At 36.9% G+C, this 27,502-nt stretch overlaps 2 protein-coding genes and 1 long non-coding RNA gene across 6 annotated transcripts in view; 2 read left to right on the top strand and 1 right to left on the bottom strand.

The window, feature by feature from the left end:
- Window positions 1-13,064, top strand: slc25a22b (solute carrier family 25 member 22b). Of its 2 annotated transcripts, none has more exons than XM_079866505.1 (12): window positions 1-237; window positions 510-610; window positions 4,009-4,271; window positions 4,825-4,950; window positions 5,043-5,098; window positions 5,234-5,324; window positions 6,684-6,741; window positions 7,685-7,745; window positions 8,591-8,747; window positions 8,854-9,008; window positions 12,701-12,776; window positions 12,873-13,064. In XM_079866505.1, the coding sequence occupies exons 3-12, from the start codon at window positions 4,252-4,254 to the stop codon at window positions 13,024-13,026; spliced, it is 954 nt and encodes a 317-aa protein (XP_079722631.1). In that variant the 5' UTR covers window positions 1-237; window positions 510-610; window positions 4,009-4,251; the 3' UTR covers window positions 13,027-13,064. The 2 variants fall into 2 exon arrangements, with proteins under 2 accessions (XP_079722631.1, XP_079722630.1); XM_079866504.1 differs by having other exon boundaries at window positions 507-610.
- On the bottom strand, window positions 12,927-27,502 carry LOC307155675. The gene is made up of 3 exons (XR_013820553.1): window positions 27,231-27,502; window positions 26,645-26,713; window positions 12,927-13,005 (listed from the first exon to the last, which is right to left on the bottom strand). It is a non-coding gene; the product is annotated as an uncharacterized lncRNA (long non-coding RNA).
- The window catches only part of syt7b (synaptotagmin VIIb), a 136,765-nt gene continuing 135,783 nt past the window's right edge, over window positions 26,521-27,502 (top strand). For 2 of the 3 annotated variants that reach the window (XR_013820552.1, XM_079866502.1), the window contains exon 1: window positions 26,521-26,957. Coding sequence is in view for 2 of the 3 variants with exons in the window: in XM_079866502.1 (XP_079722628.1) it covers window positions 26,924-26,957 (34 nt within the window). In the remaining variant the exon portion in view is untranslated. The remainder of the gene's footprint in view (window positions 26,958-27,502) is intronic. The other variant, XM_079866503.1, reaches the window with a different exon arrangement.

The following is a 27,502-nucleotide window of genomic DNA, read 5'->3' as shown; positions in this document are numbered from 1 at the left end:
AACTATTTTCATTGACAGATAGAAAAAATAGTATGTTGTGTGTTTAAAATGTAAGCCAGTACAAGTCTTATTTATTAAATTGTTGCATAAAAGCAATATTGCACTTTGATACTCGGTATCGTGATGTTTATCCGAATGTTTGCTGATGTTTTAGTGCACAATGAGATGTAAGACACCCAGGAGACTTGAGGAAAACTGACTTCACACACAACCACAAAAACTATGGAGAAAAGTGACGTAAGTTATGATAAAAGCTCCTGCAGCATTTGCTTATCCAAATACCTTTATAGGGGCCAGTATTGAATCAGACTGCAGACACAAATAAGAAATTGAAATGCTTTAATGCTTCTTGTGAAAATAAAAGCAGAGAGAACATTGAAGGCTAATGTGGGACCCTTTTAGGGCTTTGCTCTCATCTTCTCATCTTCCCTCCCAGGTCTTTTCACTCTCTGTGTCTTCTTTGAACACCCTTATTTACTTTCTCTCTTTCCTGCCTTGTACACTAGCAGCCTCTGTTCCTGTAAGTCTTATCAATGGCTGGTTTTGGGTTTCTGAACATAATCTCTCAATGGGATGCATTGTGGAGACTGCCTGTGGATTCAGGATAAATGTGAGTATGCTGGCTTTGCCAGAGTTTTATTTGTCACATCATTCAACAGGCTTGTTTTAGCTGTAGTGCACAGAATAAAAACCTCAAAGCCTTTACCCAGAAAACACGTCGCACAAAGTTGCTCGTTCATAGCTCAGGAGACTTAATGGAGTTCTCAGTTGGGTTTCCTGTAAGTATCAACTTGGTCTCAGATGTTTTTCCTATAGTTATTTAGGATTAATAAGAATAAATACTGAGATGTTTGTATGGAGCTGTAAATGAATGTATGATTGTGAATAGCAGCTCAGATCAGTTGGTTTTAAAAGGAATTAGATTATGTATAATATTGAGATTATTGACATTTGATTGCAGTCTCTTGGCAAATCTGAGCGCTTGTGAGATTCATAGGTCTTTTTCTCAAAGGAAAAGGCTGGTTTCCTTGCGATCTCCATTTAATTCCCTTGCTGTCTGATGATTTTTTTCTTTTCTTTGTATTGGTTTAAAACTATTTTTATATACAACAAGTGCCTCTAAAAAAAAGCTGCTTTTGAGATGTTTTTGATTTGTACTTTTCAAAGAGTCATTTTAAAAGCCACAAATCCTCAGTTGTCAATCATATCTTATAAATGAAATGCGGTGTCCATTTCGTGAAACCAGTGTTGCTGTTGCCATGTTTCTGTTTGCTTGTAAACTGGAGACATTTTAGGCTATTGAGAGGAAACTGAAAACTGATGCACAAAATGTCTTAAATGAACCTGCATTTGGTGACCCAAGTTATGATATGGTTTATGATTTTGCATATCTTAATTGGCACAAATCCCATGTTCTTTAGAGAGAGAACTATTAGGTGAGCTAGATAAAATATTAGCTAATGTTAACATATAATTAAAGTTTTAGTTAGTTCCATAACTCAACTAGTAGACCATGGCTCTCCTAATGCAAAGATCTTGGCTTTGATTCCCAAACATTGCTTAAATTTATAGATTGCATGCATTTCAAGTCTCTTTGAATATTAGCATCTGCCAACAGATTTGTAACGTGTAATTTATGGGAAATACTTTAAGTTTATCAATAAACACAATGCAGTATTTGGTCCGTTCTGAGTGCTAGCTTAATATTATAATAATAATACTATAATATATATTAAGTATAATATTAGCTAACATTAAATCTGAATATTTTATGTTATTGGAACCGTTAATATGTTTATAAGTTTTGTTATTTCATGTAATATTTAATGTTAGAAAATAAAGCAATAACACAAATCATGGTTATAAACTGTATTCAGACATATATTATAGTAATATTTCACGAGTTCACATGTTAATGAAATCTGATGTAAAATTATAATGCGTATTTGGCTTGCTGTCCGGGGGGATGGCTCCGAGCTCGGAATTCGGCCCGACCCCAGAGTACTCCCCCCTATGAATGTATAGATCATAGGTAGCTATCTATGAGTAGACCCAGCCGAATGTGAGGTGATGGGGTGGTGGCGGGATGCTGAGAAATTTGTCATGAGACAGGAGGTAAGGGAAGGCTTTATTTATACTGGCTTCTTCTTGTGCTGATTGGATGATTACCTGAACATGCTCCTCCCGAACTTTGTTACATAAAACTTCATTTAGTTTGACCTCCTCAGTGTTATGATTCTGTTTAGTTTCATTGTGTTTCGGTTTCGTCCCAGTTCCTGTTTTCCCTGTGTTCCCGGTCATTATTAATTTCCATAGCTTCTCCTTAGTTACGCCCGTTTCTGTTCCAGTTCTGTTCCACCCTGTGTTTTTAAGCCCCTGGTTCTTCTCAATCGATTGCCTTCATTGTTCCTAGTGTTCATTAAAAGTTTTGTGAACCTTCTTCCTGCGTCACACATTCTCTCTGTAGATACAGCTACACTAAGGTGGAACAACTAAAAAGTTTTGAAGGTTAAGCTACACTTCTTTTCATATTTCAGAGTTTGTAGAATATTTTCCACTAGGAAAATCCACTAAGTTTCCACTAGGTGTATTTTTCATGGTGTTTCTGGAGAGTATACCAATAATTCATGTGGATTTTAGATTCATAACTCAGATTCATCTCTCACACACACACAGAAACAGAGGTATTATTATTATTATTGTATTATTTATAAAAAGCACAAAGCTTAAGGTTGGGTCAGGCGAGTATCAATGAGCAGAATTAGGACGTATTTAACAAAAGCAAGATCGTCACATGTCATTTTTCCATTACACACACACACACATACACCTTTGCTTTTATCAAGCTTTCACACACCACACCACCTCTAGAGAGATCCTCTGAATACAAAATAGAGAATCAAGCGCATCCTGTCATTGTCTCTGGAATTATTATTTTGATTCTTACTGTGCTGTGTTTTCACTAATGGATACTAGTACAGGCCAGAGTGAACGTGAGCGGCTTTGATGGCATCTGTGCTGCTGTCACAGTGCGTCTTTGAACCTGCATCCTCCTGCCGCTCTAAATTATCTATTCCCTGACTTTGTTGCACATGGTTTTGAAGTCCAGAAAACATTGTGATGTTTGTAGTGTTTTCAGCAGTTGCCATGGCCACAGAAACTCACTCCGTATCCTTGAGCATTTTACAGTTTCATGCAGCACTGGAAAATAAAAACGAATAAATAAATGAATAATTCTCAGTATTTTTGTCTTGTTGTCCTGTAAAAATATCTGTGAACATCCCTAAAACAATAAATACATTAAAAAAAAATCAAATAAATTTACCCACAAAGCATATTTGTATGGGTTCATAAGTTTTTTTTTATATATATATTAATTTCACTTACACTGCTTTTTTGTGTTATGTGTGTGTGTGTGTGTTTTAATGACCAATAAGTTCAATTAAACCATCAAAATATTTTATATTGTTCAAATATGAGGGAAGAACAAAACGCTAAGCTTGTTTAAGGTATTATATGACAAAATTATTTGGTAAAAAAAAAAAAAAAAAAGGCAAACTAAAGCTTTTCACTATGCAAAGAAAAACGCATAGAAAAACGAAACGCTCACAGGAAAAAGCATAGATTGACTACAATATAATCTGTTATTAATATTTTGTCGGTTCTCTCTTGTTTTTGCATGCGTTCATACATTTTTGTCCAGGCTGTCTTACAAACAAATATGTCCGCACAATGTGGCATGTTTCATTGCATTATTATCACAAATAAAACATTTGATTTAAAGCACAACCACGCAATATGCTTACAAAAACGTGAACAATTTTTTTATTATATTTGAATAAAGGGTGCGGTCACTAGACATCACTTTTGGCCACTACTGTAAATGGATAAAATCTTATGCTAAAATACAGATTAATAGTATACAGAGAAAACTAAGTAACACATGAGATGACGCCTGTGCACGTAGTTAGATTGGTTTGATACTAATGTTTATTGTGATGTTTCTAGGAATTATGAAGAGGGAGTCTGTAAAGCAGCCTGAAGTTCGGCTCATCTCCATCTTCTCTCTGGTCGTGTTGGACACCCCTGCAGCTGAGTACATACTGCACAACCTGGAACAGGAATAGAAATGTGCTGGACTTCAATATCAGCCACTCCTGATTCAGTGTCCATCAAGTTTTTGACACTCAAAATATGTACAAATGTAATTTCATAAAATCTGCTCTGTGACATTATTGATCTTCAGTTTAAATGGCTGGAAAGCAGATAAGGTGAGTTTTATTTATAGAGAGAAATGGCCAATACTCACTGTAGAGTAAAAATAGTTGGGAACCAGAACGACACAAGTACACAAAAGCAAGATAGTATTTTAACATGGAAAAAAAATTACATGCTTCGCCTTTAATGATTACTGTGATGTAACGGACCTCACAACTCCACTGAGTGAAGGGTCAAGTATCTATGCCATTAAATCAGATGTGTTAGTCAGATAGCTAACAGTTTGCCTATTCTCATTTCTGGAACACATATGAATTTGAGATTGTGTAGCTAGATGCATTTGTTTTGATGTTGTTGACTTGTGTAGAGTCAGGCCATTAGCCTAATGCTACTTGATAGGACCCTTATGAATTACATTTACTGACAGCTTATTTAATTGTTTGGATTTTGTTGAATTAAACCAGTTAATTTAGATGTTTAAACATTAGCACATAAGTACAGATAGTTTCAGTAATTAACATGTGGACTTTGAACACATAAAAAGGTGAACTCTTTTTATATGGCATGGTTTCTATTGTACACTATTAATGTGTAATGTTGTTTCAGCCTGCCTGCTAAACTCATCAATGGAGGCATTGCTGGATTGATTGGTGTCACTTGCGTGTTTCCGATTGATCTGGCAAAAACACGCCTCCAAAACCAGCAAAACGGATCTCGCATCTACACTAGCATGTATGCTTTACGTTCCTTTCATCGTCTGAGCAAATGAATGCCTGTGCTTCATGCATATAATGTGTATGTGTGTGTATGTGTTTCATTCACAGGTCTGATTGTCTGATAAAAACCATCCGATCTGAAGGATTCTGTGGGATGTACAGAGGTGATCACAATGTCATACTGTTTCACAATGTATATGATGGTTTACATCATTTGGAAGTGTTCATGCTCTGGAAAAACTCCATGATTTCTCCCCTTTTCTTCTTAATATATCTTTACTTCACACTTTTATTTCTAGGAGCTGCGGTTAATCTGACTCTGGTAACTCCAGAAAAGGCCATCAAACTGGCCGCCAATGATTTCTTCAGACACCAGCTCTCCAAAGATGGGTGAGAATAAAAACACTTTTACATACATGTGGGGAAAACAACAAACAGAACTTAATTTATTATTTAGAAGCTTAAATCTGAATTCTGCAATTTAAGAAATTGAGATACATTCAGGAATTTGCAACTGCATAAATTTAAGTGCATTCACAGTTCTATTCGGAATTTATATAATTATTAATCATATTTATATAATTATATTACTATATTCGGAATATATATATAATATTATATATATTTATAATTTATAATAATAATATTACTCGGTTGGCTGTCTTACTTTTTAACCCTGTCCATTTCTAAGGGTAGTTTTTTAGATCAATTTCTCTATTAAAACTTATATAACATAATATTCTTAACTAAAAAGCAATTGAACATTTCCACTGTTTTTTTCCCCAAGAAAAATAAACATTGTTCGACACTATACTCTATGGGGTAAATCATTACACAATTGACATAATTTGAGAAGAATACTTTTGTTTGAAATAAGCAATACTATCTAAAATAAAACAGCCATCTTTCACAACATATCTAGGTTTTTAAAGGACTTTTCTGCTAAATTTAATCCGAAATGACAAAGAATTCATCAAAGAATGAAAATAACAAAAATATCAATACAAAATACATTGTTTGGCCAATATAAATTGTAATTATAAAATGCATGTGACAACTTGAAACAACCTGACATTTATGAAATTACCCTTTTGTACAATCAAAGTTCAACCTTTCAGAATAAACCTTCATAGTTATAGTGATTCATATTCATTTAAATGAATTAATTTGCTCATTTGCATGACTCATTTACAGGGAATGTGCTCAGCAGTGGGACGTAATGGAAGTCTCATAACTTATTTAACAGTTGCACTGATTTAGAAAGAGGAATGCTCATATTTTAATTTATTCTTTTTTGCTGCGGGCATAATGCAGGCTGGATGAAGTCTCAGATCTACGTCTTATTTTTTAAGGGAATGAATCCACTGCACCGCTGGATTTGCGCACAGAGTTTTGAAAACAGAGCTGATCTGATAAAAGCCTTCCATAGGCTTCTGCATTATAGACAGAAATTGCGTTACAACTCAGTACACCTTGAATACCTGGAGCTGGGTGAGCATCTCCGTGGTGACTAATAGCTAGACTGCTAAATTATTTATTAATGCAGTCCAGTAGACTGCAATGAACAGATAAATTATTCAAATAAATGTGTGTGAGTGTGTGTTTGGGTGTGTGATGTCATCACACAAGGTAAGGGTCTGACCCCAGAGCTTCTTGTTTACAGAGGAAATGGGCTTATCGTCATCTTAAAATAATGCTCCTTCCTTCTCTCTCCCTCTTTATCTTTCTGTTTTTCTGGCTCTCTCCCAGACAGAAGTTGACATTGGTTGGAGAAATGTTAGCTGGCTGCGGGGCGGGCACATGCCAAGTTAGTCACTCTCTCTGCTGCACTCATACGACCCACATTTCTCACACACACACACAAGAAAGAAAGAAATGTGTCCCACCTGACTAGAGAAAACAGAAAAATGCTCTTGTCATCCATTTTGCGAAGTAGGAAAGAAAACTTCAATACCCATAATGCACCGGGCATGTTGCCATCCAAGGCCACTCCCACCAGTCGGATACGGTTACCAGAGTCAAATACTGCCTTGCTTTAGTAGGAAGTACTTCTTAGCAAACTTTAGTCAAAATTTAAACAAGGGGTGAGTTTACGTTCTGTTTCCAGTTGAGAAGTTGAGATCCAGCAAGTTGTAGGCAGCGGCTAAAGGCTGCAAAGAATAATTAAAATGGATGAAACGCTGTGACGGAAAATCTGAAAAACATCCGTGTTTGTGGTCAACATTTCAAAATGGATGACCAGGAACACCATCTTTAAGGCCAAACTAGGGGACAAAACTGAAAGAAACTGCCATCGCGTATACATGTAAGAAAGCTTTTGCCATTGCATTTTTACCATAATGCTGTTTATTGAGTAGACAAAGTATGATACAAAATTCAGTGATAAACCTAACTACTCTTACAATAACTGTTCTGTTAATAGACCTGTCTATTATTAATAGATTATAATAGATAATAGATTAATATTGTTAATAGACTCTCCTTGGGCGGGGATACAAAAATGCGAAAGCCGTGGAGCTGTCAAAATAAACGTGACTTTTGCTGACAAATAAAGGTGAATTTCTCGGTCCACGGAGAATGAGAGAACATTGCTCATTTACATATACTACCGAGATTGTAACAATACAAAGCGGATTGGAAATCTGTGAAGTTACACTTAAAATGAATTATATTAAACCCTAAACATTCCTTCAGTCTTACTAACGTTACCTTAACTAACTTCTGTCTCTATGCGGTCTGTGTTTTGGCAGGTGATTGTAACCACTCCTATGGAGATGTTAAAGATCCAGTTGCAGGATGCCGGCAGAATAGGTAAAGATATACAACTTTCTGCCATCGTTGACACGTCTCTTGTCCACTGATAGTGTCTTGTAGATGAAGGGTAGGCATAATGCCATGCTGTGCATACCATTTCTGCAATATGTGTAATGTGAGCAACATACAAAATGTCTGTATGCACGGGATACTGGATGATTTGGCAAAATGTGGCGTGCACAACAGTGCAATACTGTTGCATCCCACAATGCAATGCACTTAAAATGACCTTGACCACAATATCAACTGTAGATTATAACAGGACAACACTTGCCACATGAAATGTGGACATGAATCAGCAGTGCAGCATAGAAAAACATGAAACTTTGCTACATACACTTTATTATATTATTTATTTATGGTATTTATCTGATCAAAAACACAGTAAAACATATGATATAATATGACAATTTTCTAAATCACTGTTTTCTATATTTTAAAATGTAATTTATTCCTGTGATGTAAAGCTGGATTTTCAGCATCATTACTAGTCTTCAGTGTCACATGATCCTTTAGAAATCATTCTAATATGCTGATTTGCTGCTCAATAACATTTCTTATTAATAATGTTGAAAGCGGTAGTGCTACTTAGTGATTTGTGGGAACCGTCATACATTTTTTCAGGAATATTTGAAAAATAGAATGTTGAAATGAACAGCATTTATTTAAAAAAGATATCTTTTGCAGTATTATAAATGTTTCTACTGTCACTTTTGATCAATTTAATGCTAAATAAATAGAAGTATTAATAAAAAAAAATCTTACTGACCAAACTTTTGAACAGTAGTGTGGAATTAGTATGATTAATATGCTATTCTGAACATAGCCAATGTTTCTGACAGAGGCCCAGAGGAATCTAATTGGCCGGCATGGCGGAGGAGGAAGGGCTAAAGCGAATGCTGTTCGGAAGTCTCCTACAGCTCTCCAACTCTCTAGAGATCTGCTGAAGGACAAAGGCATCACTGGTCTCTACACGGGACTGGGTGCCACTCTATTACGGTAGTCTGATAGAGTCACTCAAACTGTGGGACGCTTTTAGTCATAATGTGCTTTCTCTCCATCCTTTGTCTCACAGTGGCGAGCTCTCTCTCTTTCTCTCCCTCAGGGATGTGCCCTTTTCCATCATCTACTTCCCACTGTTTGCTAACCTGAATAGCCTAGGCAGGAGGAACACTGATGGTTCAGCTCCATTTTACATCTCCTTCCTCTCTGGCTGTCTTGCAGGCTGCACTGCAGCTGTTGCCGTCAACCCTGTGGACGGTGAGATGATCTACATTGTATGAAAATGCATTTAATGAGATGCACACTATGGTTCAAAAGTTTAGGGTTGGTAAGATTTTTAAATGTTTCTAAATAAGGTTTCTTATACTCAACAAGACTGCATTTATTTGATCAAAAATACAAAAATACAAATAGTAATATTATCAAATATTATTGCAATTTAAAATAACTATTTTCGATTTGAATAAATGTATAAATTATTATGTCATTACTCCAGTCTTCAGTGTCACATGATCCTTCTGAAATAATTCTATTATGATGATTTAATGCAGAGAACAGCAGTTATTTAAAGTAACAATTTTGTAATGTTATGTCTTTGTTGTTACTTTTTGTTACTTTTGATACATTTTTGTTACTTTTGATGCATAATTGCTGAAAAAGTATTAATTTCTTTAAAAAAAAAAAAAATCTTGCTGACCCCAAACTTTTGAACAGTAGTGTATGTGAAACAACTAGAAATACAGTTTCACATTGACCATAAAATTGAAAGGAGCCAAAATCCAGGATTGGGTATAATCTACAAAAATCATAAAAAAAATAAGGAAATGTGTTCATTTAGTTAAATCTTCAGTGTTTACTCCTCACAAGATCAAGGCTGTTTTCCTAAATATAGTTAGCTGCCTTTTTGTCCATGTCCTACAGCATCTTGAATGAAATGGAATCTCGTAAGTGACTGATTTGGGACACTCTACATATAGTACCTCCATTCATTATACAAGTAGTGCTCCTCGCATGCAGTACACAGGAGATCTGAGTTGATTTCAATTGCTAAGCTAACAACACATGACAAACATAAAAATACATTACACACAAATATCAGGTTAAAAAACCTCTCCTCTTAGATTAAAATCTTTCAAATTTAGTTTTGTCAGCCAATATATTATATTGAACAATTGCATTTGATATTAAATCCATAAGGGGCACAGTTTACCCCGGTCTTACACCCAAACTGTTCAAAAGTAATCTTAGAATGAAAAACAAATCAGAAAAGATTGGTATGTGTGTAATAATGTGTGACACTATTATGACAAAAACATTTATTTTTAAAACGCAATTAAGTCACATGTCAGTAAGCCAATATCAAAGTGATTGCATCTCAGATTTCATTTCAGCACTTAATTCAGTCAGGCAGTGACTATTTTTACATAGCGGGAGCCTAAGTATCTCAAATGGCAAATGTGGTATTAAGAAGTTTCCCTTTCCCTGCTAAAAAACCCTAATAATGTCAACAAACTTTACATCAGGTCAAAAATATATTGCAATGCCAGAATAGCTATGTTTACATGGACATCTTTTGTTTGTGATTTCAAACATAGTGTTTACATGAACGCTAAATAAAGTGATTGGGTTGATGTGTGTTTCCTTCTCAAAAGCAAGGCTGCGTAGTGAGGTTGTGTCCTCATATCAGTCCTTCTGAGGCTTCTTAGGAACACGTTCCCACCCTCCAAATCTTAATATCAACTGGATTTTTATTAATGCAATACAGTGAGTGACAACCGTCAGTGGTCTCACAGTGGCTTGCATCATTGGCAGTTTAGTGTTGTTAAGTGATTAATTTACACCAAAACAAAAGATAACGTAAGCCTTCATTTCCGAAAACATTGTTTTTGTCTTACATTTCATGATGAACTCAGACAAGCTCAGTGCCGACTCGTTTTTTGTCAGATGATTTTCGTGAATTGGAATGTGTGCAAAGGATTGTGGGTGATTGAAGTACGTGAAGGATGCCTTCCATTGATCCTTTAAATTGAGACGGCCTTCAGCGGCGCTTAATGATGTGGCAGCCGAGAAATGCAGCCTTCCGTTCGAGAAGCACCCTATATGTCACACACAAATTGGAATTGATCTTTTGACATGTGCACACTGCACAAATATACAGAGTTTCCAACTGTTCGCACATTCTAACCATCCTCGAACCATTTTTTTGTTTTCTTTGTTTTAAAAAGCAGACCTAATAATTATCTATTTGAATTATAATTGATCTATTACCTAATTAGGAGACGACGAGCACAAAAGGCATTTTGCCCTGCTGCTTATATTAATCAAGCAGTAAAAATGCCCCTTCTCGCACCCCAAACAAGACGTCTTATGGATGAGAGTCCTAAGCAACTTAACTTTACACTAAATAATATTAATCTCCTTTAGCATACAGTATTTTGAGTGATGATAGTAATAGGGGCGCTACCGCTTACATTTGCTAGCAGTTCAATACTAAGTTAATGAAGAAAAAAGTACAGTATTTACAGATGAAACTGACCTACACTTGAAGCCTTGAACAGGTCAGTAATTTTGCAACATTTTGCTGCTTTCTTTTTCTTTGTCCTTTCCCTCTCTGGCCATTTTCTGTCCATCATCGGGTGCTGCTCGCATTTTCTGTTTAACCGTTTGGCTGAGGCGTAAAGTCGAATCGTAGCCTTGCCAGTCAAGACTAACAGATTCATGATTTTATTAAATATAGATACATTAATAGATATAATAATTGTATTGAATTATGAATTCGAAAATGATCACTGGTAAAGGTAGTAATATAAAATAATAATAATAAAAAAAATAAAAAAATTTAAAATGTGAATGCTGGCTAGTAGCAGGCCAAATTAGTCGCCAGGCCACCGGGAATTCTCCCGGTGCTCCCGATGGCCAGTCCGGAAACACTTTAGAATAATGGTCCGTCATTAATAAGTAACTATGCAGGACTAATGAGAAGTACATTAACACTTCAGCTACTACTATTAACTAATATAGAAACAAGCTTAACTAATCAGCAAGTAATATCAAAGTTAGGAGATCCTTATTAGGTAGCCTAATTAATAATTACTGAATGAGATTTGCCTCATTATTAACTAACTGACAAATTATAGGCCTAAATAACATTATGTGTGTCTGAGATGTAATCAGTAATCATTTTTACTCTGAATATAGTCATAATGCATCACTAATTACCCAAGCTAGTGATCTGGACCATTATTTTAAAGTGAAAAACATCTTTTTCACTTTAAAGTAATGGTCCAGATCACTAGTAGTCCTTGAAGAGTGAGGTACTTGGCATTTTATGACCATGTTCTGAGTAAAAAAAAGACAATCTTCAAGTTCCTCTAATTATTAATTACCTAATAAGGAACTATCTCCTAAAGTTGATATTACTTACTGATTAGTTAAGCTTGTTTCTATATTAGTTAATAGTAGTAGCTGAAGTGTTAATGTACTTCTCATTAGTCCTGCATAGTTACTTATTAATGACGGACCATTATTCTAAAGTGTTACCACAAGGACTAATGGGATAACGTTGTCCTGCAACACTTCACGTATGATGAGTGGATGGAGAATATTAGATTGACATGTCATTTATTACACTATATTCAACAACAACAGCTAGTTCCTCTCGTCATACGTCATTACGCCATTTCTACATCATTGCACATGCGCATAACGTTTCAGTTTGGGTTTTCAATCTGATCAAAGATTTAAACCACCCCTTTACAATCTGAATGAAATTTCAATCGTATTTGGCCAATTCATTCCGATAGACGTGGTTACATGTGACTTTTTTTTCCCGACTGTGCTACTTACAATCAGATTATTAGGGTCAATGTAAAAGCAGCTAGTCTCTTAGAGAAGACAGAATTTTGTGAATGCAAACTAATCATCTGTATGCGTGTGTGTTTGTGCTGCAGTGCTAAAAACCAGGCTTCAGTCTTTGGCCCGTGGATGTCACGATGAGACTTACAGCGGAATGAAAGACTGTATCCGGTAAACTGACGCTAACATACAAGTTTAGTTTCCTAAGTCACACAAAAAGTCTTCAATTTTTTTTATTCTCTGAACATCTCTCAATCTTCCTCACAGTAAGATTCTCCGTCACGAGGGTCCCTCTGCGTTCCTGAAGGGGGCGTACTGTCGCGCACTGGTCATCGCTCCGCTGTTTGGCGTCGTACAGGTGGTTTATTTCCTAGGAGTCGGGGAATTTGTTCTCGGCCTCCTGCATGGACAAAAACACTGAATATTTACTGTGGATGGAGCCGCTACTTGTATTCAAACCGCAGCAATAATAATCAAATGATAAATTGCTATACACTGAATTTTTTGTATTAATTTTAATAGAAATTCACAAAGAATTACAAAGAATCTGCTAGTAACACATTGATTTGAATGTAATATTTTGTAATAATAGTAGAAGGACGGAAATGGTATTTTCTTGTAAAATGTACTCCAGTCATTTTTGTTTTATTGACAACTTTTCAAAAAACAACAAAAAAAAGATGTACAGTGTTTGAGATCAGCATTGAAAACCAGGTTCAATAATTGACAATAGCTCTGTTCCGAAAGCTAGTGAGCTGCCTGTCTAGACAGTATTTTAGCCTGATACCTGTCACTTTTTATTGACTTTTTCCCTATGACATATTTTAGTAATCATCATAAATTAGGTATAATTTAAAACACTCAAAATTGAACATTGCATTACCATGAAAATGGTACTTTAAAACCTTTTAGCAGGCTCAATTTCTGTTGTCAACTTCAAATCTGGAACACAAATTGGTTAGACTATGGATTTAATTTTCTAGTCAAAATTATTTAGTAAAATATACTTTGTGTAAAATAAAAATGTTTAGTTCAGTACATTTGTTCAGTACAACTTTATTACACTTGAATTTTTTTTAAGCTGCTTTCACTTCTGCAAAAATCTGTTGAATGTCTTTAAAAAGAGACCAACCGTATTCGAGGTCTGTATTCCAAAGCATTTAATAATTAAAACCATTTAAGTTAATTTAATGTTAATTTAATTCAAAACTCCTGACACACCTTTGAACACTTAAATAGAAATGATTACTTTTATTCAGCAGGGATGTATTAAATTGATCAAAAGTAACAGTAAATACATTTTTAATGCAAAAAAAATATATATTTCAAATCAATGCTGTTCTTTTGAACTTTCTATTCATGGAAGAATCCTGAAAAAAATGTTTTCACAAAAATATGAAACAACTGTTTGATAACAGTTTCTTGAGCAACAAATCATATTAGAATGATTTCTGAAGGATCATGTGGCACTGAAGACTGGAGTAATGATGCTGAAAATTCAGCTTTTACATGACAGAAATCATTTAAATTCTAAAATGTATAAAAGTTTTCAATTGTAATAATATTCACAATATTACTGTTTTGCTATATTTTAACCAAATAAATGCAGCCTTGGTGAGACTTCTTTCACAGACATTAAAATTACAGTACAGACTGTCATTTTAATAATAGCATACATCTTCAGCCGCAGAATATTTTCCATTTAATTTCTGATTATTGCAGATTTTTAAAAGAGATGTCCAGATTAAGTCATTTATGGACAAATGAATCATTTTAGTTCATGTTCAAATGTTCTGCGAAATGAGAGAGAATGATTCTCTGTAGTATGAAATCTGTGATTACGAAGCGTCTTACTTTTAAGCTTGTTTTTATGATTAAGATCAAGCACAGCGGTTTCCTTCGTGGAGCGTTTTATTGAATTGTGTTTACCTTGGTCTTATCAGAATCAAAAGAGACAAACAGCTTTCTTTGAGCTTGTTTCTGTGCATAAAGGATGGTAAAGTGCCACACACACCTAAAAAAGAGATAATCTTCAAAACAGATTTGAATTGCACTCTATACCAAATTGCTGCTTAGGGTTAGAGGTTAAGAACAAACCCTGAGCAGAATATTTGAGGAATATTAATACAGTTCAGCCTTGCAAGCACTGTACAACGAGAGAACACAGGGGATTGTGGGCAGACATGCTGCCAACCACTCAAGCAAATCAAGGTGGCAGGAGAAATGCATTGATTGCTGGGTATGTGATTGTATCTGCAGGGGCTTTAGATCACATTTAGTATTCTGAGCACAGAGCCTTTTCCCATGGCAGGCTTTTAATAGCTTTCACGCCATACTGTCCAAAGGGACATTTTGAACTATACACCGGTCGCTATTTTCATCTGTGCACTGTAGTGGCCGTCTCTCTATTTCATTCTAATCTCTGCCATCTCCTCTCTGCTCTAATCATACCTCTCTGGCCTCATCTCGGAAAAATTTTCTATCTCCCTGGTGGCCGCTGTGATTGATTTTTGTGTGTTTTGTGCGCTGGAAGTATATTTCGTCTCATAGTATAAGACAGAAGTGGCGGAATCACAGACATATTATGGGAGATCCGTTTCATCCTGATATCATAAGTCTTGAAATGGCCGTGCTTGAGGCGCTGATTGCGAACTCGCAGGAAGGACATGCGATGCATGGACAGCTCTAATAACTATGTTCGTGTCTTTGTCTGTGCCTTGGGGAATATCTGTCTGCCGTCTACATTCTCCTCTGATTTCTGCTCATAATGAAGCCAGACCTTTTTATGTGCAGCCAGCAAAGTCACTTTGTAACTGAGATGCAATAGAGACGAAGGGAACAGTGGGGAGTAAATCTTCACAAAGCATTTTTTTTATTCGAGTGCCACAATTTTTAGAATGCCGTTGAGAGGGGGACGCTGCAAAAGACGCTGAACACGAGCACAACGGTCAAAAAGAGCGGCCACATTTAGCAAATTCCACAGACAAAATCCAGTCATTTCAATTGGAAACGACGCGTTCGGGAATTTCACACAAATTTTGCATTGGGTTCAGTTGGTAACGTGAATTTGCCTCGTTGACCAATAGAAAGCTGACTTCTGTCTGAGTTGTGCTTCATACATCGCCACATCTTTGACAAGGGACTTTTTCCCCTGCAAAATTCAGCTATTGTGATTGCATCTAAAAAAAAAAACCAACAACAATTTAAGGTATGTTATTTTCCTCAACACTGTATAATCAACTGCGGACTAACAAAAACACTAAAATAAGCACAAAAAAACATACATTTATGTAAACCATATCTAGGGGCAAGACTGAAGTCAGTAATCAACCACCCAGAAGACCATCGTCATTTGTTGCTTCTTGCTTGCAATGTTGTAAGGGTGGTGTGGCGAGCACGACGAGGTTGAGGGCCGTGGGAGGACGGCGCGAGGCCGGTGGCGTGATTGATAATGAGCGACACGTGCGCAACGCACCGGTCTCGCATCTCTCACGGAGAAGCGGAAGCATAAAGGAGGAGCGACGACAGTGAAGAGCGAGAGAGGAACAGGCCTGTGTTTTATTTGATGTTCTGTGTTGCCGGCAGTCGTCCGTGAGGGGCTGCTGGCTTTTACTTTCATTTTGTATTTGTTTTATTTTTGTCATTAAAAGTCTTTAAATGTTCGCCGGTTCCCGCCTCCTTCTTCCCGTAACAACATACCTCGTTACAGGTGGATTTCCTGCAGGGGTTCAGTCTGCAAGACTGCCGTATGACTAAAGAAACGTTATTAGCAAGATGGTAGAAAACTGTACATTTCTTGTCTATTACCACCCACTGCTATACAAACGACGGAAATAAGCACAGTTACAATAGCTTAATATGTGGGAGAGCGTTGCTATAGAGAGTGACGATATTGTATTGCAATATGTAGCACTTCAAAGTCAATACCAAATCAAAACTAGTTAGCACATTATTTGTAATTGAAAAGGTTTAATGACAAAATATGGTTATGGTTACACTTAAAATAGTTACAAGATAGATGTATGATATGATAACTTATACCATTAGTCTTACCCACTGATGGGCAGTAACGTTAGAAGTAACGCGTTACTGTAATCCGATTACTTTTTTCAAGTAACGAGTAAAGTAAGGGATTACAATTGCAAAAACAGTAATTAGATTACTGTTACTTCCCCGTAAGCAGGCTGCGTTACTGCGTTATACTGCGAGACTGTCTCGCGACGTGAGCCGTGACTCGTGAGTGACAATGACATGAGCGCCGCGAAGTCAGTGGTAAACACTATGGCAAGCGATCGCGTTCTATAAACGCGTGAATTTTGACGCGTCAACACGCACCGTTTGTCCGTGTTCAGACGTCATGTTTATTCATGAACGATGTCGTAATGGTAAACTGTATGCACGTGCAAACATCAGGCGTTATATTTGTTCATGATGGATAATGCATTGGTACGTTGTGAGTGATGTCAGTCTTATGTCATGATTTGTCATGCCTTTTTAAGTTGTTCGTTTAACGTTCTTTCCCAAGGTAGAAAAGTCAACAGCTCTTAGAATGGGTCTTTTATTTTAGCAAACTGCCAAAAAACCTTTTCAGACTGTGTGCAGCTGAACCAAGAAAAACGTAAGATTGCATGGAGCTGATAAGCATGAATGGCAGAAGAAAAAGACTGCAATTAAAAAACAAAACAAGAGAAAATTATTTTAATGCAAGCAATAAAAAAACTGCACACATCAGCTGTGGAATAAAAGAAAAGAAATGCATGATCAACTAGATTAAGGCAAACTCCTGTCTTAATGTAAACCCTGTCCACCACCCCCAAAGGTTTCACAAAGTTATTCTTGCCACTGTAACTTATGGCTTCCTAAAGACAGGTTTATGGGTAAATAAATGAATAATAAAAAAAATATATATACCAAGGCTCAACATTTAAGCCTTTTCATTTGTCCTTCGGTCGGTCATTCACTTGTCCGAGTAAAAACATTTGTTAGAACAGGAAAAAAAAATGATTTTTTTGTGTGTGTGTTGTAAATATAATTTATTCCTAATCAGTATTCTCATCAGTTCAGTCAGCTTTAACATATATAAATCGGCATATTTATGATATTTTAACCGTTATGAAGGGCATTTTTCAAAAGTAACTAGTAAAGTAACTAGTAAAGTAACTAATTACTTTTGAAAATAAGTAATCAGTAAAGTAACTGGATTACTTTCTTGGAGAAGTAATCAGTAATCAGTAACTAATTACTTTTTCCAAGTAACTTGACCAACACTGGTCTTACCCAGCATATATGTAAAAATGTTACCAGAGAGAGAGTGTGTGAGTGTAGAGAGTAAGAGGAAAGAGGAGGTAAAGAGAGAAAGGGACCCAGAGAATAAGAAGAGAGCCAGAGCACCCAAGAGACAGAGCAACAGTTACAATCTTCTTTTATCCTTTCTCTGACCATGTGACTAAAACTCAAATGTGAGACATTCAAGCTGACCAATCAGATAATTACAACTTCCCCCATTGTACTAAAGGTGTGACAATTCATAGACCCCCGAAGTACACACATCTTGGCCTATAGGCCTTGATCACTATCAGCCCCTCTGTGCCTTTAGGAACTCCTTGTGGTAGAAAGAGGGGATGGAAAACAGTAAAGCAAATGTCTTTGTTCATTTCAAATATCTTGGATTATTTTCAATCCTACAATGTGAAATGCATCACTTTATGGATCCTATTAAGTCAAGTCACCTTTATTTATATAGCGCTTTATGTGTAAACACGAAAATAATGATCAGTGATGCAAACAAAATTCAATTCTGCTGTAAAGCAGCTTTAAAAAAGACAATAGTGTCATTATTCAACTGAAGTCAGTTCAGTTACAGTTTATAAAACTATGAAATGAGTTAAATTCATAAAGCAGCTCTGGAGAAAACAGTGATGCCATCATCCAGCTGAGGTTAGTTCTCATCCAATAGTGTCAGTGCAGTGAAATCTATAATATTTCTGAACATTAAGTGTCCCCAACTAAGCAAGCCAAAGCTGTCAGTGGCAAGGAACTCAAACTCTATCAGGTGATCTTTTGGAGAAACCAGGCTCAGTTGGTGAGCCAGTTCTGGCCATTTAACATGGTGTGATTATGATTCCAGGCTGCATCACAAGTCAGATTGTAGATTGATATTCAGAATGTTTCATTCAGCTCCTCCTGCTTGAAGATCGGCCGGCGTTTTGTGGAAGGAGGGTTTGAAGCTGGCCATTGGTGTCTGTGCAGAGGACTGTTAGGGCTTTAACCATTTCGTTTGTACTCTACACTTTCTCACATTCACTAACACATTGCCCAGTTATTCTATTAATACAGAATTTCACCCGAATCCGTAAAAGCAATATGTCGGCAACAATGTGATGTGCAGCATGCACTGTGTGTGCAAGGTGAACCGATCAGGAGATCAAGGCTGTACAATTACCCAGACCCTTGTGCTTGATTACCCATAAAAACAGTGTGAGATGAAAGGCACGCTTGTTGACTTGAGTTCAGAAGCAACCAGCGAGACAGCTTAATGAATATTCCCCTCAAAGGGAGCGAGATATGAGCTCTGTTCCCAAACCTAGTGAGCTGCCTTGTTGTTTACTGTCTACATAGACAGCTGCCTTCTAAGGGGATGTTTTTACTTTGAAAAACATGAGATGTGGGCAGCAGAATGGAAAATGCAAGGTCTTCAGCTGCATTTTGACCTTAGGGGCAGTTCACACATGTGTTTTTGCATTTAAAAATGCAGGAAAGTTGAATAGAAAATGCAGACTCAAGACATTAAACATTAAGCGCCACAATTTTTAGAACACATATTGTGCGTGAGACACTGCACAAGACACAAAACGAGAGCACATTGGTCAAAGAAGTCCATCTAGAAAAACAACGGGAAAGCTACAGTGGAATACAAAAATGCGATCTGTGTGAATGGTCCTGTAATGGTCACCAGCTGGAGTGCCCTTGAGAGCCACCAGAGGGCACTCCACATCAGACTATTGTCATTCCATCACAAACTACATCTCCCATAACTCTCTGCCTGGACTTTTCATCCATTATCATATTCACCTGTATCTCATTATCTTGTTTAGCTCACCCCATATAAGCCTGGTTCACCCTATATCACTCACGGCGAAGTCTTGTTAAGTGTGACACTGCGATTCCGAGCATTCTCCCTGGTTTCATGTCTCTTGGTTTTTGGATTTCTTTCCTGTTCCGTGGACTACTCTTTTCCTTGTTGTGTTTGTTTGTATGGTCTGCCTTCCTGTGCTTGACCCTTTGCCTGTGTTTGATTACGATTCTGGGTTACTCTAATAAACTGCATTTGGATCCTCAACCTTGTCTCGGAGCAGTTCGTAACAGGTCCCTTATTTTACCTTGAGCACCACATTTTGAAACGCAACGTCATGCGCGAAACGCTGAAAAAAACGTGAGACCCGAGTACAATTGTCAAAGACATCCGTATAGGGCAGGGGTGCCCAATCCTGCTCCTGCCGATCGAGTATCCTGCACAGTTCATCTCCAACCCTAATCAAACACACCTGAAGCAACCAATTAATGTCCTCAGGATCACTTGAAAATTAAAGGCAAGTGTGTTTGATTAGGGCTGGAGATGAACTGTGCAGGACAGTCGATCGGCAGGAGCAGGATTGGGCACCCCTGGTATAGGGCATGTTTACTTAGATAAACAATGGAAAAGTAGCATAGTGAACTGCAAAAACGTGATCTGTGTAAATTGAGTACAAAAATGCATTGTGTTTTTTAAAAGTTTAACTGTGTGTGACAATTTTTAGAACACGTGTCATGCATAAGACAAAATTAAACAAAATAAAAACAGATAAAACACAGATAAAAACACAGAAACATTTGGTAAAATATTCAATATTAAATTAGATTTATCTATTTCTTTTTACTAATAATGTCCAGTATTGAATAAATTGTATTTATTTACATTATCCAAAAGGGACTTATTGCATTCAAAGTAGGGATAGACAATATATTGGCCACCATATCGGTATCGGCCGATTTATGTTCATTTTCATTGTTATCGTTATCAGCCCGATAGGAAAATGTGGCCGATATATTAAAGCCGATAAATAATGGATTATTTCCTTCAGCTGAGACACTACAGATGCGCACTTTTCGCCATGATGGTTTTGAATTGAAAAATGACTGGAATCACTTTGAAAAGGAAAATACAGTTAGGTGCAACATGCAAGTCTGTCATATAGGCTACATAAAATTATGATGAGAACATCATTATAATTGTGTGATTGGGACATTATGAGACTTTTTTTCTTCTTTTTAATCAGGCTAGGTTATCGGCTTCCAAATATAAAGAATTATCGTATCGGCCAAAAATGCCATATCGGTGCATCCCTAATTCAAAGTATACACTTAATCAGTTCATTTATTTCAACACTTTTGCATTGTCTTATGTGCAATGCATTTTGGATTTGGCAAAAACAAGGTATCTTTAAAGGTTGCATATATGACATTTTCACGTATAGAGATTCCTTAACATGCTGCCCTATGTTTGCAGTTTTGAATCAAAGTCATGGAGGGTGAATAAAATGTGATTTATTCAGAGAGTTTGAAATGCTAAAGCGAAAGGATTATGCGTAAATGTCAAGGATGTTGACACAAATTTGACTTGAGTTTAACTTAATGGATTTTACAATAGAAATTTGGAGTCAAGTAGGTTGAAAAAGCAAGAGTTAAAAAGAAAATGCTAAAACAACAGTGTTTTTGTTTATGCATGCGTGTGTTGTGTGTAAAAGAGAGCAATACAGACAGACTGATGTAGGAGTGATAGTGTGATATCAATGCGCCAGTGGCAATGACAAGAAGCCAGCATATCAGGTTCTATCTCATTTAGGTGTCCAGCTACTCTAACTCAAGGTTAAGCCCTCAGCAGATGCGCACACACACACACACACACACACACACACACACACACACACACACACACACACACACACACACACACACACACACACACACCCCAGAGCCCAGTGAGATGCCAAATGATACCTGATGCCTTTATTTGTTGTCCCTTTTCAACATTCTTTATGCAAAAACAATACTTTGTAGCCAAACAGTGTTATTTTAGTTTTACTTTAAATGTATTAATATGCTGAATTAGTATTTATTTTAATATTTGTCGTTTTTGTTGTTGCAATTTCTGTAGTTTTAGTTAACGATAATAATCCTGCCTTCATAGAAATTCATAGAATTGCAATGCACACTTTACTCTAACTGATCTCTAGCAGTGTTTACAGTGCAGACTCATCATGGAAATGATGGTTCTCAGATTGCAGTGGGAGTTTATGAAATACATATGAATGCTTTTACTTGGTCAGGGGGAAAATACATTATGCACAAGGACATAGAGATACTCAAGGCCTTTCAAGGCCTTTCAACGTTCTTATTGAGTCTTTTTGCACAGAATCCACATAAATTATTAGATTTAGATTCCACTGATCTAGACAGACTGTGTCTGAAACCAGAAAAAATGCTGCCTTGGCAGGTAGAAATGCTTTAAGGCATGTCTGAGTCCAGTGCCGGTTTACTAAGCCCAGTTTCAGAAAGCAGCGTAGATGCATCTATGATATTCCACAATTTTGTGCTTACAGTTTGGCAGAATAGAAATGGCATCCGATGATGAAGTGGTTAAAAGAAGTCAATTAGTTCATACAGTAAATGCAATGTGCAAATTATAAAATAATTTCTATAAAACATCAACTATCTGAAATACTCTTTAAACATAAAGATTTAAAACAAGTTTTTGTGATATACTTATGAATTTATAATACAATATAATATAATTTTGTAAGGGTTATAAAACCAAAACCATAAACATTGTTTTAATTTGAAATAATTTAAATATAATTGCACTAAAATAAAAATAAAATTTAAAAACTTATTTTATTTCAGCTAGTTCCAAAGGCAACATCTTCATTATTATGTACTAAAATAGCTGAAATAAAAATGAATAAAAACTTTATCAGCATATTAAAAATATAAAAAACTAATAAAAATTACAAAAAAAAAATGCACAACAAAATTACTAAAACTTTGAATTAGAATGGAAATGAAAAAAAATACAGTGATACTAACAGATTCACACCCTGCATATACAGTAAATGTCCTTTTTAAATTAAGGCATGATTCCATTTCGATTGCAAAAATAATCATTATAGGCATTAATTATGTGCTTGGTATGTCTAAAGCTCTCTTGAATTTGTTCTAGATCATTCTGTTTTGGAAGCCTGTCTGAAACACATTTCTTTAAGCGGTAGCTTTATACAAAAACACTGTCTGTTTCTTCTCTGACTGACTGCAGCATGGCTGCTGTTCCCTCACTGTTCAGAATTATAATGCAACTCTAGTGAAGATCCTCTAGGGGGCGTCAGTATCACTGCGTTTCATTGGAGAATCTGAACTAGCAGTCGTGAGCTGAGAGTCAATTAGTTTGTTGTGCTGTTTTACCAGCTGGGAAAACAGATTGTCTCAGGAGACACACAGTGTAGTGTGCTTTCAAGATGAGTCTGAGTGATTTCATAAAAAGAGACATCTCTGAGTGTTTAGGAGGCACGGTGAGTATGATGGCACTTGGATGCAGGTAATGTTGTCATCAGCACATCAGAAGGTATAATTAGCATAAGCAGCTGTCAATCATCCACCTAGTACAGATGCTAAATAGCTTGCGAAAATCAGCGGGAATGGCAAAACACTGGCTAATCACACACAGCGAATACCAAATTGATAAGCTTTCAAGGTAAGGTTTTTAAATCTCGCTTAATTTTGGCATTGTGAAACTGACTATTCTGTCAAACCATGTACAACGTTCTCAAAGCTCTACAAAGTGCAGATAAACTCTTATATTGGAATCACTTATATTAGTGATAGCACAATTTATAGTTGCTATGAACTATATTATTTGGCCAATTCTGATTATTTCTATTAATAAATGCACATTTTTATTGAACATTGTCATTTATATAATGTTGATTATGCTGCTATTGAATAAAAGCACCAAAAAAAAAAAATCATTTTGACAGTGTTTTTACTATGCCTGTTCAGGGGGTTATAAACTAAAGCATGCTTAGAGACGAGAGACATATTTCTTATAGTGTACGGGTCAGAGAGCAATAAATTTAAAGTCATTATGAAATGGAAGCTGCGATAGGCTTTTCTTCCGTATAGAGTGGTTCAGGTATACGTCACTTTGTTGGCCAATCGGCAGTTAGCATCTTGACAAAACCCAATAGGCTTTTTCCATAGGCTCTTGGATTATCGCAACCTCTGTGATCAACAGTAGTTTATGATACTTAAAAGTTTTGTCCATCAAGATAATTTTCACAGATGAACACAACTTTTAAGAATTTTAAAGCCTAAATTCAGTCGCAGAAGTAAAAAAAACTAGGCTATAAACGAACTACACCATGCACGGTCCCATGACTTCACCGTCACAATCACTAAACTTCCGACAACTCTTTTAGTTTTTATCTAAAAACATTTTCCAAGAAACTTTAAGTTAGAATAGTTTATAAGAGCACAATTATGAGCATAACGAGGTTGTAAAAGCCGAGCTGAGCTTATCTTTTCGGGATGATGACGTTTAATGTCCCCAGTCCCATTTAGCCATTGGTTAGCAACCGCCTTTTTTAAGGGCGCTTTCACACTAGCACTTTTGGTGCGCACCCGGGTTCGAATGACGTCAGAGTTCGGTTCATTTGGATGATGTGAACGCTGTCTTCCGAACTCGGGTGCGCACCAAAAAGGTGGTCTGGAGTACGGTTCATGTGAACTCGAATACGGTTCGCTGCTGATGTGAACGCAATCGAACCAAACCGCGGAAGTGAACCGCTATTGATGACGTATAATGTGTCTTCGGCGGACAGCCCGCTGTCTTTGAAACGTTTTCAGAATTTTTGCGGCAGACAGACGCAAGTGTGTTTCTGTATGTCTATGTTGAAAACAAAACCAAAGGTTAAAAAAAAAGAACAACAAATGTCAACCGAGCAAGTCTATCCATTTGGGCGCCTTTTCATTCGCGGTTACCAAGCAACACCATTACGCCAGCTGCAGCCTGATGACGCAAGCGTACCGCGGTTCGGATAGAAATAATATAATGTGAACACAGTCCATCGGGGGCAGGGGGAGGGGGGAGCAATCGAACTCGGGTTCTGAACAGGCAATTGAACCAAGTGTGAAAGCGCCCTAAGACACTTAATAGCATTAAAAAATCAGTGGGGTAATACTGATGTGTTTTATGTTCTAGAATAAAATGTGAAAGTGTCTTGAGCTTGTTCACCACAGACCTTATTTCAGCCATTTAACCAAAATCCCATTTAAAAAAAAAAACATTGACTTCGGGACGATGGAACCAGAAGAGCTAAAATGCTAACTCATTTTGGCCTACAAAGTGATTTCATACCTGCACCAATCTATTGACGTATAGTGAAACAGCTTCTCGAACAAGAAAAAATGTAGGGCGGGACTTAATTTTGTCCATTGGAAATTGATTGGATGGTTGTGGTTTGCTATTGGTGGATCTCGTATGAGTGACAGGTTGTCCCGCCCTCACACCAGAAAACATCATTAGAGAAGAGATGTTGCTGCAAGAGGGAGGGGAAAGATGTGTAAATCATTTATAATGAATAAAATACTGCAATATTCCATAAGAATAAGAATGGTCAATTTTGATTTCATGGTGACTTTAATTGTTTATTGTCCCACCTACATTTTTAGTGTGGGAGACCCAGTAACCATAAAACTCACAGATCCTTTTGTAAGATTAAGAGGTAAATATTGCCCAACATAAAGTGATACAAGAATCAGGATTCATTCTTGAGTCAACTAAAGTCTTAAGTGTAATAAAACTGACAGATATGAAAAGAGATCAAGGCTATAACTTCAAAAGGGTCATCAAATATGGTTAAACAGCTAGCTTTAAATATAAAACGTGAGATCATGAATGAACACTAAACTGCAAGTGGCCCAGCTGAAAAGCAGTCAGATTGGAAAATATAACAAGGCGAAGAACTGTGAGCCTCGCAATGTAAGTTACTTGGATAGTAACCAAATGCACAAATGTCATGTCAAAGTTCAGAGGTATGTGTATGTCAGTGGTATGTGTACAGCATATATGTAATATGTCATGTATTCACACAACATACAAACAGAACACTTCATCAAATGTCAAGAAGTTCATTAACTGAAGAATTAACTGAAGAATTAATTTGAGAGATTGAGAGAGCAAGTGTACAAGGTTAGATGATTAAATGCTAAAATCATATTAATTAGCAAATGAAAACCAATAACACAATAATGATAACACATCACTTAAATTATTATATTACAAAACACCCCCAAATATGCCATAACCATCACAATATAAGCAAATAATTTATTCTTCAGGTGTCTGCATGTGGTTGAATTGCAAACATTAATCGGGTGATGTCAGGTAAAGTTGGGAGGGTCATATATTTCTTTATTCAATATCCAATTATTGCAAATTATTGGAAACATTTGCAATCATAGTGCTTGATGTATGAATTGATTTGATTTGATTGGCTGATGGGAAACGTTTATTCAGCTGCTATCCCATTTTATCTTGATGACTTTTAAGAGATATTTATGATTTATCTAAATCATATTTAGGCTACATGATTGCAGTATTCATATAGCTAAGTGCACATGTGCATACTGTGAAGCCATATTAGAAAACACATTCAAAGATGTATTTATTCACAATGTAATGTACAGATTCACTGTTTTGTTTTAATAGATTTCACCATTTTATCAGAACACAATGACTTTTGGCATTTAAATGGCTCGGGCTTAAACAGTTGTTGTGCCATTTTCAACATATAATCATAAAATAAGCCTGTGAGCAGTCTTCAGAGGTATTTTAACACTGTTCAAGGCGACTGACAAAAACACGTCCCAATTTACTCGACTTCATCCACACAAACTGAGATTTTAGAGCTCGTGCCATCAGCTGACGGTGACACGGACGCACAACTCACCACTCCTTGCCCTCATCTCTCCCTTCAAACCTTCTCTCTGCCATCTCCCGAATCAGCCGAATGAGAGGACTGGGAAAGAAAAAACAAGTGAGTGAAAGAAAGAAATAAGCTGGGAAGGAGAGAGAGAGAGAGAGAGAGAAAGAGAGAGAACGCGCGAGCGCGGTGCTCCATGGTCACTCGCCCATTGGCAGCTCGAGAGCACATTTTGGATTCGACTTTTTCTTGGAGGGGACTTGGGGAAGAAACAAGCGTTTGTTGGCGTGCCAAAGGCGAACAGCCATGCACCTGAATCGGGAGGACGAGGAGGGAAAAGGTGAGATACTTTGGTGGATTCCGCTCGTTTGTTTTCAGCCAGAACGCCCGCCCTTGAACGGCAGACGATGTGGCGGCACCCGGTACCGCTCGTGTACGGGTCAGTACCGTGTCATTCCGAATGCATTTCGCTTCAATTTGTCCTCAACTGCAAACTGTCAGTTGCCGTACGTGCAAACAGGTGCAACCAGGTTTCTCTATATACATTCGTTCGCGTTTGGACACATTTACAGCACCTGTTGTTGTGTTGTACCGTGAAGGTAAATACATTTACCTTGGTGCCTTTGAGGGAGTTGTCATCCATGCACGCGCAAGGTCATCATCTCTCATCACATAGTCATGATAGGGTATCTGCGCGTGCGTTTATTGTTCCGAGTGTGCGTGTGCTCGTCTTGTCCATTGTATTTGCCAAACATGTATCAAAAGCATTTTGCTCACTTTTTCGTATGCAATTGAGAGAAAGTGAGGATGGGTCATTAGGAGGACGAAGGGACATGGACATGCGTTGGCCTCTGCTCTGCCCCCTCCTGTTGCGCGCCACGAGAT

Source organism: Squalius cephalus (genome assembly GCF_949319135.1).
Source record: "Squalius cephalus genome assembly, chromosome: 3".
Taxonomy (NCBI): domain Eukaryota; kingdom Metazoa; phylum Chordata; class Actinopteri; order Cypriniformes; family Leuciscidae; genus Squalius; species Squalius cephalus.
This window is presented reverse-complemented; position numbering and strand designations above follow the sequence as displayed.